This window comes from Oryza glaberrima, chromosome 5 (genome assembly GCF_000147395.1).
Source record: "Oryza glaberrima chromosome 5, OglaRS2, whole genome shotgun sequence".
Lineage (NCBI taxonomy): Eukaryota > Viridiplantae > Streptophyta > Magnoliopsida > Poales > Poaceae > Oryza > Oryza glaberrima.
In genome coordinates this window covers 12,836,623-12,853,063 of record NC_068330.1, presented here as the reverse complement: position 1 = coordinate 12,853,063, position 16,441 = coordinate 12,836,623, and the positions used below count along the sequence as shown (strand labels likewise).

Sequence of the window (16,441 nt, the reverse complement as noted above, 5' to 3'; positions counted from 1 at the left end):
TGACCAATCACCATTAGTAGCCCTCTGGATTCCTTGGCAGGCTATTCTGTTCTATTTTGACGCGAGCTTGCAGCGGCACAAGTTAGCCAGCCGAGGGAAACGTGCGAAAACTACACACGAGCAACACCATCAGCCACTAAAAATAACAGTACTACTATTACTGTATACTCCATATTACATACTTCCCATTTTCAAAGTAAACTAACCTAGAATTAGATAAAATATTATCTAGTTCATTAATCTGGACATGTAATATTTATTTTCTAGACGTGTACTATTTATGTCTAATCTTATCATAGGTTTATTTATTTTAGAACAAACAAAATACTCCCTCCGTTTTAAAATATTTGACACAGTTGACTTTTTATCACATGTTTGACCGTTCGTCTTATTAAAAAAAATTTATGAAATATGTAAAACTATATGTGTACATGAAAGTACATTTAACAATGAATCAAATGATATGAAAAGAATAAATAATTACTTAAATTTTTTGAATAAGACGAATGGTCAAACACGTACTAAAAAATCAACGGTGTCAAACATTTTGAAATGGAGGGAGTAGATTCTTTCTCAACATCTCACGATCACATTGACATACCTGTTGATTAAGTGGGAACCGTGAGATCTAGACTAATAGCTACTCTTATACCTGGATCCACCTTATAACTCAAAGAGGTACTTTCTCCATCTCACAATACTTCTTTTTCTAGGTTGTTTAGCACGAATTAAGGTTTGAGAAGTAAAAACTATATTGCCCCTTATTTGAATAGTAGCAAGAGAGTGGAGAGGATAGAATGGGCAAACATTTGAATTGGAGGTAATTGATGTAACAGGTAGTACTACCAAGTGACAAAGTATTATAGGATAAAATTTAATAGAAAAACAACTATTTTGGGACGGAGAGAGTATTATACATCGAGGGTGCCATAAGAGCAGGTACAATAGCAAGCTATTAGTCAGCTATAAACATATTTTAATAAAATAAAAGATGAGAGAGAAGAGCAGCGGGCTATAGATCTGTAGCCAGCTGCAGCACGGACGCCAAGACGCAGTGTACGTATGATAGGTGGGACCATATATTAATAATATAGTAAGCAACTATTGTATAAATTGGCTATTAGATTAGCTATAGATAAACTAGTGGAGCTAGTAGTGGACTATACTACTCCCTCCATCCCTAAATGTTTGACGCCGTTGACTTTTTTAAAAATCTTTGACCGTTCGTCTTATTAAAAATTTTTGTGAAATATGTAAAACTATATGTATACATAAATATGTAAAACTATATGTATACATAAAAATATATTTAACAATAAATTAAATGATAGGAAAAGAATTAATAATTACTTAAATTTTTTAATAAGACGACCGATAAAATATGTTTAAAAAAGTCGATAGTGTCAAACTTTTATAGATGGAGAGAGTATTAAACTTGCTCTAAGTCGCACAGAGTGAGATGATCACAAACACAGCTACAGCTATAGTAGCAACTACTAGTCGTACACTGGAAATCAGATGGAACTCCATTGATTTCTGCATCTTTCAGCCAGCTTTCTGCAAGGATTACACGCTACGCTGCCTGCGCACAAGAATTCATCAGGCTTCGGTCCTCCCCTCTTCGGCTTCCTGCTTCTCCAGGAACGTCTTCTTGATCCAATCGAACGGCTGCGCGGGCATGCATCAAACACATCATCCGAATTAAACATGTACTACTACCAAAGAGGACAGCTCAAATGACAGGTGAGGTGAGTGGTGCAAGAGACGGGCCATGGCTAGCTCACCTGGACGAGCCAGACGGCGGTGGCGACGCCGGCGACGGTCCACCCGGCGGCGGCGGCGACGTCGGTGCCCTGCGGACGGCGGTGCGGCGGCAGGAACCTGAAGAGGCGGCCGTTGGACGGAGCGGCCGGCATCTCTCCGCTCTGCCTTTGGTCAGTGTGCCCAAAGCTCAGACTCACTGGACGAGAGAGCACAAGAAATGCTTGCAACACAGACAACGCTTGGAGAGCTCAGCTGTAGTGTTGGGTTTGGGACTTTTAACATGCGAGACTATCGAGAGCTTCTCATCCTCTCCAGCGTCTTCTTCCGTCGTGTAAGGTTACTGCTTCGAATCTTCTCTAGAATAAGCTTGACGCATATGCTATACCAAAAGGTTGACGTGTCGTGACATCTTCACGCCACGAGTCCACAATAGATTGCTCTATAACTTACTTCCTCAGTCTAAAAAAAACCAAGACCTGATTTAGTTTCCAACTTTTTCTTTAAACTTTCAAGCTTTCTATCTCATCGAAACTTTCCTATACACATAAACTTTCAACTTTTCCGTCACATCGTTTCAATTTCAATCAAACTTCTAATTTTGACGTAAACTAAACACACCCCAACTTAGAAGGGGTCCCTCCTAGTGCAACGAATCTGGATAACCTAGAAGAGGTCACATGCCTTCCTAGGTTGGCTTTTTTTGGACGGAGGGAGTACAGAGTACCTCTGAGTGTAATATCTCAGTATCTCTACTTCATTAACCTTCCCAGTAAAAAAACATACTGAGGATTGGTAATTTGAAATTTCATTGAGAATAGCTTCTGCAGCTTCATGCATGTTACAGTTCCGAAAAACAATCAGAAAGTCACTATAGAAACTAAGCAATGCAAACTCAGACAGTCATACAAATATGTTCCATCCAAACCGATATCTCGGTGCCTCTTTAGCTCAGCGCATAATTATTCATGAAACTGCTGCAACTCATAAGAGTAACTGCTGTTTTTACAATTAGAACCAGATGGAACAAACAACGGTGCTACCGAAAAACAACTTCAAGCTTTATCGTAAGGCTACATAAGGGACCAAGACATAATCTGGAAGACTACAAGAAAGGTGCAAAAGAAGACGCGGCTGATACAAAAGGATCCCTCGCTTCGTCAGCAAAACGTCAATCAATCAGAAGTGGTAATGGAACAAGTTTCAGTTACCCAGTTTGAGTTAGACTGAGCTCGACAACTGTTTGGGCTCTTCAGCTGTGTGATTAGCTTCCAGCCTTTTTGGACTTCTTCCTTTATCAGGGCCGCCAATAACTCCCCATGTCTCAAACTGTCTCTGCCGTGCCCTTGCCCTTTCCTTCTCCTCCTCGGATTTGGTTGCAAAGCAATATGGACATGATACACCATACTCCCACTCAGGAGATTCCATGTCTTCATCACTAACTGGTTTCTTACATCCATAACAAAGTTTGTGGGTTCCTTGGGCTAATCCGTGCTCCACTGAGACACGTTTGTCAAACACAAAGCATTCACCCTCCCACAAGCTTTCTGCCTTGGGGATTTCCTCTAGGTACTTCAATATCCCACCCTCCAAGTGATAAACCTGACATGAGCAGCTTATTAAACCTACTAAGTATATATTACCAATTAACCATGTCAAGGACAATTTCAGAAACCATAGTGTGTGTGTGTGGGAGAGAGAGAGAGAGAGAGAGAGAGAGAGAGAGAACTGTTGATAGCAAAAATTTGATGCATTAAACATCTATCACATATTAAGGTAATCTTTTTTAACATTACCTATATTTTCACTATGACCTAAGCTAGGGGAGAATCTAGTGATGAAGCACAATTAGTGCACACAAGGGCAAAGTGTCTCGCTTTAAGAATTTTACATTATTTTCATTGTTGATTTGACACCCAAACCTAAAATTTTGTACTATATATCTAGCCCCATAACATGATACTATTGTGGTGAGGACATTGATCACAAGAAACTGCACTCAATGCAAGAGTCAACTGAGGGGAAATTGATTTTCAAGAATGTAGTAAATGATAACACATCTATTTATTTGATGAATTCAAAGAATGGGATACTCCTAAAAATCTTGATATGGAATTAATCGGAACAATATAACACAGAAAAGCCTTCATGATTTACCTCTTTAAAGCCCTTGCTAAGGAGGAAACTTGATGCCTTTTCACATCTTATGCCACCAGTGCAATACATAGCAACTCGTGGTAACTCTTTGGGTTTGCTTGAATTCACATCTTCCGACTGTCTGCCAATTGTATTGTCATTATTTTCTGAGCACAGTTGACTGTCAGATTCAGCCAATTGAAACTGATCATCAACCCAAGATGGGAACTCTCTGAATGAGTTCGTACATGGATCAACAGCTCTCTTAAATTTTCCTATGCGTATCTCATACATGTTGCGCACATCAATAACAACCTGCCACATGGATAATGTAAATGAACCATGCAGACATGGAACAAAATTCATTACTGGAATTGAATTAAACACATACGAGTGGGACACATAAATCTCTGCAATGAGTGAAACACTCACAGTATCTGGGTCACTTATCAACGCATTCCAGTCTTTTGGCTTAACATATTTTCCAACTGTTTTAGTTGGCATGACACCGGGATCTCCAAGTGCGACTATCTGATAAATGGCCAACAAAGCAGAACAAGCAGAATAATCAGACAATTGAAAAATCCAGTAACTGTCATGCATTCTAAACCAACTTACCTCCTTTTTCAATTTCACACGGACATGATCCCACCGGAAGGGTGCATCTTCCCCAGCACCAACAGGAGATTGACTGGTATGTCCATGATGGATAGCCTCATCTTCCGGAGTAACAGGAGACTGGATCATCCGTAACCCTTTCAAGCGGTCGTCTGATTGAATGAAGTTCAAGACTTTCTCCACAGCTTCTGGTGTTCCACATATACTACCATTGATCCCTTCCGGCGCAAGGATAATACCACCTGAAACACGCTGAACAGCATCAGCCAGCCCAACATGTGAGAGTTGGATTTCACAAAACAGTCAATACATAAACCGCATTAGTCAACTCCATCACGGTGTGAACAGCACCATTCAGTACTGTCACTAAGCACAGCAAATTTGGAAGTTGAAAATTTGTGACAAGTCAACAATAGCATCGAGTAAAACGGTTCATCCACACATAGCATTGCAACTTAGCACCTGAATGAATCGAAATCTGCTAAGCAATCCACGAATTAAAGAATATAAGCAATCATTTCACATCCACCATAAGCAGTCATTTGCTAAGCAATGCATGAACTAAAGAATAAGCAACCGTATCACATCCTCCATAAGCTTTAAAGCTTATCCAATAATAAATGTGTATCCACTACACTGGATGAAGTGATTGTTAAGCCTTATCCGTGGCTAACTGGATGATGAAGCGCTCACCAACTCCTCGCAGAGCTCCTTGAGCGGCCGCCGCAGCTCGGCGTGGTCGGGGAAGTCGGCGAACCTGTAGAAGGAGACCACCACCAGCTCCGAATCACCAGCATCCAGTGTAGCCCCATCCCCACCGGCGGCGGCCGCGGCGAAGCCCCTGCCGTGCGGCGGCGGGGGAGCGCGCGGGCCCTCCAGCTGCGGCATGAGGCGGACGCGACGGCAGAGCGCAGGAGGTGGCCCCGGTACCAGCGAGGCGACAGCGGGGAGGACGAGGAGGCGGCGGCGGCTGCGCGCGGCGACCGTGGCGGCGCGGCGGGCGGCGGCGGCGGCGGCGGCGGCTTTGGAGAGCGCGGCGAGTGGTGGGGAGGGCAGCATTTGGGCTTGGGGGGATGTAGGGGGACAGGTCAAGTTTGCGAGAGCCTTTGCTTTATCTGTGATTTTGGGCCTTGCGAGCCTAGTAAGGTTTGGAGTCGCATCTGATATTGGGCTTTAGGTCGGCCTTAGAGCAGCTCCAATGTAAAGATAAAATCGAACCTTGGACAGAAGAATCGAACAGAGTACACTGTGAGACTCGAACCATATGTGTCAGTGAAAAAATCGACTACTACAAAGGAGTCGAACATAACCGAATAAAAAAAAGTTTTCACTGAGTTACGTGAGAGAGGCGGACCAGAATGAGGTTGGGATTTTCTTTAGATGCGGGTCCCACTGGGTCCCACATATCGATTACTACACTGCAAAGATCGAATCGAAATTTCGTTCGATCATGCGTTTCACGCGTCGACCTTATACACTACAGATGCTCTTAGGAGGACGATGGAGGATGGTGGACGGATATGCATACTGTATTTTTTTTATTTTTATATTTATTTTTTAAAAATTCCTGTTTTAAAATTTTACAAAACTATACTTCTCCCACCCTCACCTTGGGCGATGCATATAAATCGCCATAGGGGAGTGTGGGGAATGTGACGTTGCAGACGAGGAGAGGGGCGCGCCGCGGTCTTTTGGTATGCGGCCGGCAATTTTATCGCCAGGAGGAAGCCGCCTGTAAAATGTGCACGACCGACATCTCCCCAGCCTACCATGTCATATAAATTGTCTTAGGGGAGCGTGATTTATATTCCTTGCCCACCCTAGGGTGATCTATTCTTTATAGTTGTTTTTTTAATTAAAATGTTTGAATTAATGGGGTATTATTTATTATTTTTATTGGAATTGTTGGTTTCATGTCTTTGCCGCAATTTCTTTGCCCTTGTAAGACAGCACCGGTTGACGTTGCTACAAGACTGAATGCTAGTTAGAGGAAGAGCACTGGCAGATGGCGAAGAAATTGTTGTTTCCGAAGAATCGGGCTTGAGCTTGTTTACGGACCTCTTATATGTCGTTCATGCACGTACTGCAACTTCGCGCTCCTTCATATACTCTATTTACGTTTCAGCTTCAGTTTACTTTTCTGCCATCATACGTTGGATTGATCGGGCCTGCTCACTTTGATGCCATTTTCAACCATACCATCTTTTGACAAAGTTGCCAAAAAAATGACTACGTTTAGTTTGTTGTCAAATTTGCTAAATACATAATAAATTCTGCCAAAATTTTAGTAATATTGACATCTTGTCAAAAGTTTATTTTAGGTACAATCTGAACAGGCCCATCATGTCTATCCACAAAGTGAATCCACACCTCCTTGACTGTCCTGAGGAATAAATCTAATTAGTGAATAGGATAGGTATACTAAGCAAACACGAGCGCAAAATGGAAATAAGTAATTCATTTTTAAAAATATCATTGAAAAAGTAGTTTAAAAAATCATATAAATTAATTTTAAAATTTTATAACTAACACTTAATTAATAATACGCTAATAAGTCATCTCGTTTTACGATGGGAGATAAGTTCCCAAGTTTTTAGACTCTTTGCAACCAATCACTACACTGGCCAAGGTCACCTGTGATGGTCCCAAACCCTCACCTTTAACGGCTTTGAGCATGATCAGTGATCAGTGGTCACTGGTGAGTCCAGTCACCTTTGACGGATGGCCGACCATCACAGGTGACACCCACCTATGACGGACAAGTTACTAGAAGACCGTCAGAGGTGTTGGTCTCAGCTAGCCTAGGGCCAGTTGGGATCCTCACAAGTGACTCATCTCTGGCGGCCCTTTAAATAAAGGCCGTCAGAGGTGATGGTCTCCGTATATAGAAGTTGCCACAGGTGATCTACCTGTGACGGGCCCGAAAGTAAAGGCCCATCATAGGTCACCTCTAACGGGTATATTAATATAGAACAAAATATTGCCAAACTGCTATGCTCGTGATAATGTGCACCAAAATAAAGATGATAAATCTGCTTAATTACATGACTAAGAGCAAGTACAATACAGACTATAAGCCAACTATAAACACATATGAGGAGATGAAAGAAGAGAAATGTGAGCAGTGGGCTACAGATTTGTAACAGATCAGCTGTAGCACGGACTTTACGTAATATGTGTACGTATGACAGATGAGACAAAATATTAATAGTGTAGTATATATATTTACAGGTAACTATTATATAAATTAGCTATTAAATTGACTATATATGATTTGGAGCTACTACCTAAGTTGGCTATACTAACTCTAACAGCAGCACCGGCCTAGGATCGCCGGATTATCAACAGTAACAACCTTTTTTACGTAAAATAACAGAATTATTACAGAACTACAAAAATAATTAGAAATTTTGGGTCAGCAGGTGAGTCATAGTAGTTTTTACTAATACTATCGGGATTTCAAATATTTTAGCACACTACTAAAAACCAATTTTTATACTGTCAAAACTCATTTTCCATGGGATTGGGCTACCCGTCTGTCCAAAAGTGTGCTAAAATTGCTATTTTTCCATATGGGTATTTATATCGTCCGCACACAAAATAAAAATGCGAAAACAAAATAAAATTCCAAAAACCCATGCACCGCCGTTCGTCGTTGCCGCCACCGTCGATGTCGCCAAAGCCCGGTAGTAGCTCCTCATCATCATCGCCACAGTCTGTTGCTATGCGCAAGGGGAGCTGGATCCACCGCCGCCGCGCTCCCCACCGCTGGATCCGCCGCCGTCGCCTTCCCCGTCGTTGGATCCGCCGCCGCCGTGCCTCCCCATCACCGAATCTGTTGCTGCTGCACCTCCCCCACCGCCGCACCTCTTGACTGCCACTCTTGCTCCTGTATCACCGTCGTTCCCCATCATGAGAATGAGATATAAAAATTTTGAAGATGCTAAGAAAGACAAAGAGAAGGAAGATCAGACTTGTAGGCGAGTCTTTAATAGCCGCATTTTCACAGGTCTCTTATGCAACCGCATACGAAAACGTATTTTTTCATGGGGTTCTTGAACTGCCATAAAAATAATTTTACAGGCGGAGTAATTATGACCCACCTATATAGTGGCAGTCTGACAGCAAAACCAGATTTAGGCCTTGTTTAGTTAGGGAAAAATTTTGGGTTTGGTTGTCACATCGGATATACAGACACATATTTTAAGTATTAAACGTAGTCTAATAACAAATTATAGATTCCGCAATGAAACTGCGAGACACATTTATTAAGCCTAATTAATCCGTCATTATCAAATGTTTACTATATCACCACATTGTCAAATCATGGCACAATTAGATTTAAAAGATTTGTCTCGCAATTTATACGCAATCTGTCTAATTGATTTTTTTTCTATATTTAATACTCTATACATATATCCAAACATTCAATGTGGCAGCTTGAAAAGTTATGTTTCGGGAACTAAACAGGGCCTACCATGTCGAGATTGGTAAAATCAAACTTCGGCATCGTTGTGCTAATTAAGAAAGGACAAGAGTTTCGGATACGATTTTGCTATATCTTTGTCGACAAATTTTCTCCCAAAAATTTGACAGATGTAATTACAGTATAATCGTAGTGTAATTACACTGTAACTTGCATGTAATTACACTCTAACTATAGTGTAACTTGTATGTAACTTTCAAAAATCTCTCTGTAATATGTTATTTCGGTAAAATGAAGGTTGTGGGAATAAATTCTTACACATGTGTGTGCTGTGATTTTTTTTCTCCCTCACCAAAACAAATCATGTAATAGATTTAACGATTCAAAATTACGTGAAACTTATATACAAGTTACACTGTAGTTACATGTAAGTTACAGTGTAATTACACTATAATTGTATTATAATTACGTTAAATTTTTAGGACAAAATTTATCGCTAAATGTATAAGTGGTCCCTTTGGGATACAATGATTAGCGCTTGCAGGTAGTTGAGCTCTCTGGGGAGTAGCTTGGCCTACTTCATCCAGAAATCGATCCATTGTGGAGGCCGATGTTATCTGGGGCCATATGACTGCGGACACGTGCGAGCCACAGCGTTGTATGGTTGGCCTGACGGAAAGAACGGCATGTACAGTAAAGTCGTAGCCAAATGGCGAATCTTTCTACAGTTATGGCACAACATTTAGCAGAGGATTAGGCACGTGAAGCTATATGTTTTTTTTTTTCGAAAGCGGAAGAACAGGATTACATTGTACCCAAATCCTCTTCTCTTGCTTGTCACACAAAAAAGGTTAAGACCCCCAGCTCATAATCAAGAACCACATTACTACGTACTAATCGTGTTGCTACTTGCTAGCATGTCTGCAGCTTAAAGCTGAGACGACACATCAACAAGGAATTTACAAACTAATCTAGCCAGGCTAATTAGGAGTATCTTTGCAAGTTCCAAATTAAGATCCGCGCTGCCGCTAATTATTTCTGTACCCACGCGTCGAATCCATCTTCTTTCGATCGTTTTACCCGGCCCGTGTCCATCCATGATTCTTCGGTGATCAAAAGCTCAAACCCATAATGTCGTCCAGATCGAAGACAACCTCGTCGTTCTTGAAGAACTCCATGCCGGCGACGGCGTCGTAGCTCCAGTGCAGGGAGGACGTGACATCGCCCTGGTCCGGCCCGAAGGGACCCGCGACTCCGCCGCCGCCGCCGCCGCCGCGCGCCGCGGAGCTGCCGGGCGTGAGGCTGCTCAGCACCTCCTCCTGGTCGGACGAGCCGACGCCGCCCTCCACCTTGAGCGGCTGCAGCAGCGGGCCCGGCGCGGTGACCGTGGTGATCGTGCTGGTCGTCGGCGCCGCGGCAGCGTCTACTGGCGCCGCCGGCGCGGCGACGAAGCTGATGAGGCGGGACCCCGCGTGGAGGCCGCCGCAGCCGTCGTCGTCGTCGCCGGCGGCGACCTGGTGGATGACGTGCGCCGCGATGATGGGGGCGGTGGCCGGGTCCCGGCAGGTGTGCTCGCCGATGTAGGTGACCCTGTAGCTCGCCGGGTCGTCGTCGCAGCGCTGCACCTGCCGCTGCGCCGTGCACAGCTGGTCGTACTTGTGCGTGCACCGGAAGTAGGCCCTGTACACGTAGCATACCCCAAACAACTCCTCGTCAGCGCGCAACGCATCCAACTGTACAGTCTCGAACACATTGTTTTTTGTCGGGACAAGTCTACTCACTTTGGGTGCTTGGAGTTTTGGATCTCCTTCTGCCCGTACTTGCGCCATGCCTGGCCGTCGTCGAGGTTCTTGACGACCACCGTATTCCCGGACGATTGCTGCGTCCTGCAATACGTACACACAAATCTTAGTACATTAATTACACACAGATGATGCTATGCTTTGTGATGAGCTATGCTCTGGCCTTCGTTCTCACCTCCTGCGGCAGTTGGCCTTCCGGTCGGCGGCGGGGGCTTTCCTCTTCCCGCCGGCGCTGGCCCCGCCCCCGCAGGTGACCTCGCTCTGCACCTCCGACCCTTCTCCTCCGGCGGCGGAGACCGCCGCCTTGTCGAGCGCCCGCATCGCCCGGGAGAAGGTGTGGAGAATCTGGTCGACGAAGCGGCCGGCCTCCGGCGAGTCGCGGAGGAGCCCCTGCAGCTGCGCCGCCAGCTCCTTCCCCTTCTCCATGTCCTCCATCACCTGCGCGTACGCCGGCGCCGGCGCCGGCGACATCGATGACGTCATCCTCAATCCAAGCAAGCAAGCGCACACCCAGTGACTGACACTACACTGCCGCTGCCGCGCACTCTCGCACTCTCTCTTCCTCGCAGCTCAGCTGGTGATGGAGCTCAAAGCAGCAGGAGGCTTGGGGTGGAGGCAGGTCGGTATTTATGGCTACTCTGCTGACCTGGAGCGGATTGATCCGTCTCCATTTCTGTAGCCGAAGGAGATGATGCGTAGGCGCGGTCTACCGTCGATGACGCGTACCGTGTCAATGCCAGGTGGGGCCGTGCGGCTACGCCCAGTGAGCGGCTCACGAGGGGTTTCCATGGACTGGGGTGCTCGCTGCGTGGGCGATGGGAAAAAGGGACGCGGCTCGGCACCACGCGAGAACCATAGACCCGGTTCACCGAATTGTGGCGGCCCACGCGGTGACTCGCGGTGAACGGCGCTGTTGAACCTCATGAACCGAGCGTACCCAATCCCCCATGCCGGTGTGAATGCACGAGGTGAGTGGGCCAGCGGGGGGGGGCGGGGGCTTCACACCCGGCCCACGCCACAGTGGACGTAGCCCACCGCGGAAACCACGGGAGAGATCACACGGACATGTGGGCCAGTCCTGGAGGGGGTGGCCCGGCGCTCAGTGGACTGCGCGTACGAGGAATTCGGGGGAGTTTTGGTGGTGTGGGCCACGAGAGATTATTTTAAAAAAATAAAAAAACTTGAGTTGCAAGTTCCTTCGTTGGGTGGGTATGTGGGAGTACGGGCAAGGGGGGAAGCATCGCCGAAGGAGAGGGGGGACGAGGGGACGACAACCGGATGACGTCACGGGGGCGACGTCAGCGAGGTGATCGATGCCGGGTTGGGGGGCAAATGAGGATGAGGAGGTGGTGGTGTGGTGGTGTGCGTCCGCGTCATTTGTGGAAATTTTTATGCAGCCGGATGGGTTGGACGGCGGAGGGAGGGGAGGGAATCGTTTGATCGGATTCCCTGGTGGAACGTGCGTGTGTGACAACCAAGAGTTGAGAAATCATTGGAGTAGAAAACTGGTACTATAAAATTTAAACTTCGGATTCAGATGGCCTTTGCCTCCTTGATGTCCTCCTAAGGGCTTTTACAGTGGGCAGAGGTGTAAGTTCAGCCTCAACAAAGCCAGGTCGGACATTCCATGCCACGTCCGCTGTTCTTGTTGCCCCCATGAAGATCGTGGAGCCAAGTTAAACCACAAGTTCTTTGTCAAATTTTAAAGGACTGGCCCACGCTCGTGCCCTGTGCCGCTAGAGAAGGGAGAGGGGGAAGAACTCGTCGGCCATGGGAGGGTGACCAGGCGCCGTGCTTGTGGAGCTCTTGGGCTGTGCCGGCGACGGCGATAGCTACGGACTAAGAGGGGCGCGAGCTTGACGGGGTGGCGGTGTCCACGACCCGTCCGCCGCAACAGCTCGGCGGCGGCCGCCTTGAGCCCTCGGCCTATCTATAGCTCGTGGTCACCATCTTGTGGATCTAGTCGTCACTGTTGAGTGGTGAAGAAGAAGAGGGGAGAGGGATGCTGGTGGGAAGGGGAGGTGGTGTATGGGGAGCTTGCTTTCGGTTAAATTGTCCTGCTAGATTATATTATCTAAGGCATCTACCATCCTGAAAAATGTCTAATTGCTTGATTGTTTAGACTGCATTGTTTCTCTTCATACTTTGAGATGTATTATCCCTAGTCGTGCTTAGAACCATGCAAACTAGCCTGCAATTAGGCATAATAAGGATAGTATCGAGGTTTGAGCTGATCTTACCTAATATGCATGTTCCGTTCCCTGTTTCATGTATATTCGCCACTTATATAGACATATCATTTTATATAAGCATATGAAGCTTTAGTCAGTATCGGCAAGATTTGTACACCTTCATGCTTGATTTCTGTTTTATATGTTTATATGGATCAATCTGTTTATATAAGTTTTTACTAGAGTGTTTATATAAGTTTGTACTAGAGTATTAGCTAGTACGTTATCTTTCTTGCTCTAAATACTGTCACATTGGCTACTTTCATAATATTGTCTTAAATCAATATGTTAAACTCCATAGATAGTATTACAGCCGATTGGGCGTGTTTAGGGTTTATTGTTCTTTGATATATCCAGTCCATAGCTGATTTGGTCTAACTCCATCGGCTGAGACCATCAACGATGCACTATCGGCCTATCGGCCGATCGGCTATCGGTCGACTGATATGCTTTTATCTTTCTTGCTGATTGCAGGATTAAATCAGCTGGCACGCCCTTGACACACTCGACACTATCTTTGGACCTGCACTAGAGTTAAGCATATCTCCCAGGCCGTCGTGTTTTCACACCAACAAGTAGCCCAGTCGTCGTTGTCGCGGTAGCCATCATCGTTGTCAATGGCAGCCGCCGCTGGATCCACCTCCTTCACCACCGTGGAGGACCGCCCGAGCACCGCTCGCTGCCGGATCTGCCCCAACCCTCCCGCCACCTTCGCTGCCCTCCCCGCCAGCCTTCCCCGTTGTCGCGGCGGCAGATCCAGCCACCCCGTCGTCGCGGCTGTTGATATTTCTTAACCTTACAGATAAAATCCGCAAGCGCACGGAAAATACCGATGTAGCACTTCACCCGGGAGTATTCTTAGGTATCGATTTTCCACAGGAAACGTGTGTGTTAACTCTAGATCAGGTTCATCCAAGGACACGAACCTAAGCATAGGCAAGGGATAGAGATGAGTCATCGGTGAGAAACAGTGTCTACAGAAAAGCTTAACTTTCATCCTAACGCGATACTTTGGGCACTGGCCAGCTCGCTGCTCCCAGATATCGCTCTACTACGCACCTGGACAGAGAGGACTTCAGTGATCTCGAGGGCTGTCACCACCTCTACACCCACCTCACACCTACTGTGGGATGCGGAGTAAACACCGGAAATCAACTACCTAGACACCGCGTCTAAGCACTTAATTACTTAATTTAATGTTAGCTACACACTAAAGCAATCACTATATTTTACTGGATTATAGTGAACGATGATCCCGCACGCTGATTAGGAACTAACTAAGAGATAATTCTCACCAAGCAAAACTAAATTACTCAAAAGATATTTCTATTATAATCAGAGTAATTAACAGATAAAAAGAAATAAGAAGAGGATTACCGACAACTCCGGAACTCCTCCGACTTCTTCTACTCTACTCTCTCCCTATTCTAGTATATAGTAAAGTACAATAGAGCATCTTATAATTCAGCTCAAGCTTGGAGTGTGTGTTGAAGTGAGTGAAGTGAAGTCTTTATATAGGGCATGTATGACGGTTATAAAACGCGAAAAGTCCATTCTGCCCTCCAACCGCCATTCAGGAGCTCATCCAGACCGTCCCTACCAAACCTTGAATTGGACGGTGATCACCAGGGTTCGGCCAAACTTGGGCTGGGCCAGGCGGCCTTCAGGCTTGGTCTGGTTCCCCTCCTTAGCCTGCCTTATCCATTCCTTCGAGCAGATGGCCCATTTGATGATGTTTCGATGTAGTTCTTGGCCCACTCATGATATGGACAGGAATTCACCTTTACTTAAGTCTATATTTCATCCAATCTTCGACGGTTTATCACCCACATTCAAATATACACCAACACTTGTGGAATATGTTAGAATTAAACCCTATCACTATGTTGGATGTTTTATTTTCTTGATTTATGCAGGTATTAGCGGCATAGAATTTGCATTTAATAGCCGCCAACAGCGGCGGTGGATCCGGCCACCCCCGTTGTTGCGGCGGCGGATCCGGCCCCGAGCTTGTGGCAGCCAGCGGTGAAGAGGAGGAGGTCGCGCCATGCCATTTTGGAAAGGTGGAGACCGCGCACCACCGGTGGGTGGCCGGGGGAGAGGGAGAGGAGGCGTGGGGCAGAGAGGAGGAGAGCCGCCGCCCGCCCGCCCATCACCGCGCCTCTCTGGAGTGCCGCCGCTCATTGAGGAAGCGGATCTTGGAGAGGGAGAAGGGAGGAGGCGGAGAGGTGAAGCAGTTGCCGCGGGTGGAGGAGGCGGAGATGAGAGGGAGAAGGAGCCAAGGCGGAGGAGGAGGCCGCCGGTGGATCTAGAGGAAGGGGAGGAGTATGAGAGACTAAGAGGAAAGTGGCGGTGGATTTTTTTAATCTGATGGGGTTTTTAATATGGCAATGTTTTCACAGTGCAGTGCTCTTAGTGGCCGTCAGCAAAATATCTAATTTTTGTTAGGTGTCACTCAAGAGGACTGCTTGCGAAAATGACATATCTTTGCTGGCGGTTCACGTTACACAACCATTAGCAAAAATAGTCACTTAATAGGACCGCTTGCAAAAATGGCATATCTTCGCTGGCAGTTCATGTTTCACAGCAGTCGGTGAAAATGCATTTTCGCTGACGGTTCTTAGCCTCCACCCCTCGTTACATTTTTGCTAGCGGCGCTATCGTCTGGCTGCCAGTGAAAAAAAAAGGTGCCACCTTGAAAAACCTTTTTTTTAGTTGTGGCACCGGCATGATTTCATCTTCCTTCTTTGTTTTAGTTTCGATTTGATTCATTGTAGTTTGTGTGTTCGAATGGAATTGCTATGAAGTGTGTATATGAACTGCAAGTTCTTTTGATCCTGTCCTGTGTGTGTGATCGCTAAAGAAATGTGTATGTATGGAACTAAATTGTTGTCGATTACCTCGGGAAAAAAATGTTGTCGATTAACGATAAAAAAATGTCATATAAATCAAATTATATTTTCTTTTTTCCTTTAAATGAGTATCAATGGCGGTTTATGGTTATCCTGCGTACACTGTATATATAAATGTCATCGAACAAAATCGAATGTTTTGACCATGATGCTTATCCAAAACGACAGTGTTCATCAACAGATCATCATCAGAACGGTGAATTCCTCTTACTTTTTTTTTTTGCCTAAAAGAGTAGGTTACGTTGTTGTACGGGATCAGAGAACTCCGGCCTCTTTATTCTTTGCGTATGCAACAATTTTGGATGGGCATGTGCGTGAATGAGGCGAATTTTGAGCTTTGGGAGAGAGGAAGTAGATAGGATCATAGAAAACGAGACAGGTTGACGATCTCTTTCGGAGTCCACAAAAGTGCTGAAGACAAATGATCCGGCCGGTAGGATCCACGGACGGAGGAACCTACCAGGAAATCCCTCCTACGACAATGATTTAATTCGATCTGACAACTGTGTCATCTGGAGACATATACTAGTAGTAGTGCTCCATATGGGCCCACGT

At 45.7% G+C, this 16,441-nt stretch overlaps 2 protein-coding genes across 2 annotated transcripts; both read right to left on the bottom strand.

Moving 5' to 3' along the window:
• Window positions 1–2,548: 2,548 nt before the first annotated feature.
• Window positions 2,549–5,589, bottom strand: LOC127772707 (rhodanese-like domain-containing protein 7). Its single transcript, XM_052298660.1, has 5 exons — window positions 5,209–5,589; window positions 4,516–4,767; window positions 4,330–4,428; window positions 3,919–4,212; window positions 2,549–3,363 (listed from the first exon to the last, which is right to left on the bottom strand). The coding sequence occupies exons 1-5, from the start codon at window positions 5,572–5,574 to the stop codon at window positions 2,983–2,985; spliced, it is 1,392 nt and encodes a 463-aa protein (XP_052154620.1). The 5' UTR covers window positions 5,575–5,589; the 3' UTR covers window positions 2,549–2,982.
• Window positions 5,590–9,694: 4,105 nt separating this feature from the next.
• Window positions 9,695–11,337, bottom strand: LOC127772709 (transcription factor WRKY45-1). Its single transcript, XM_052298662.1, has 3 exons — window positions 10,919–11,337; window positions 10,723–10,827; window positions 9,695–10,621 (listed from the first exon to the last, which is right to left on the bottom strand). The coding sequence occupies exons 1-3, from the start codon at window positions 11,224–11,226 to the stop codon at window positions 10,054–10,056; spliced, it is 981 nt and encodes a 326-aa protein (XP_052154622.1). The 5' UTR covers window positions 11,227–11,337; the 3' UTR covers window positions 9,695–10,053.
• Window positions 11,338–16,441: the final 5,104 nt, after the last annotated feature.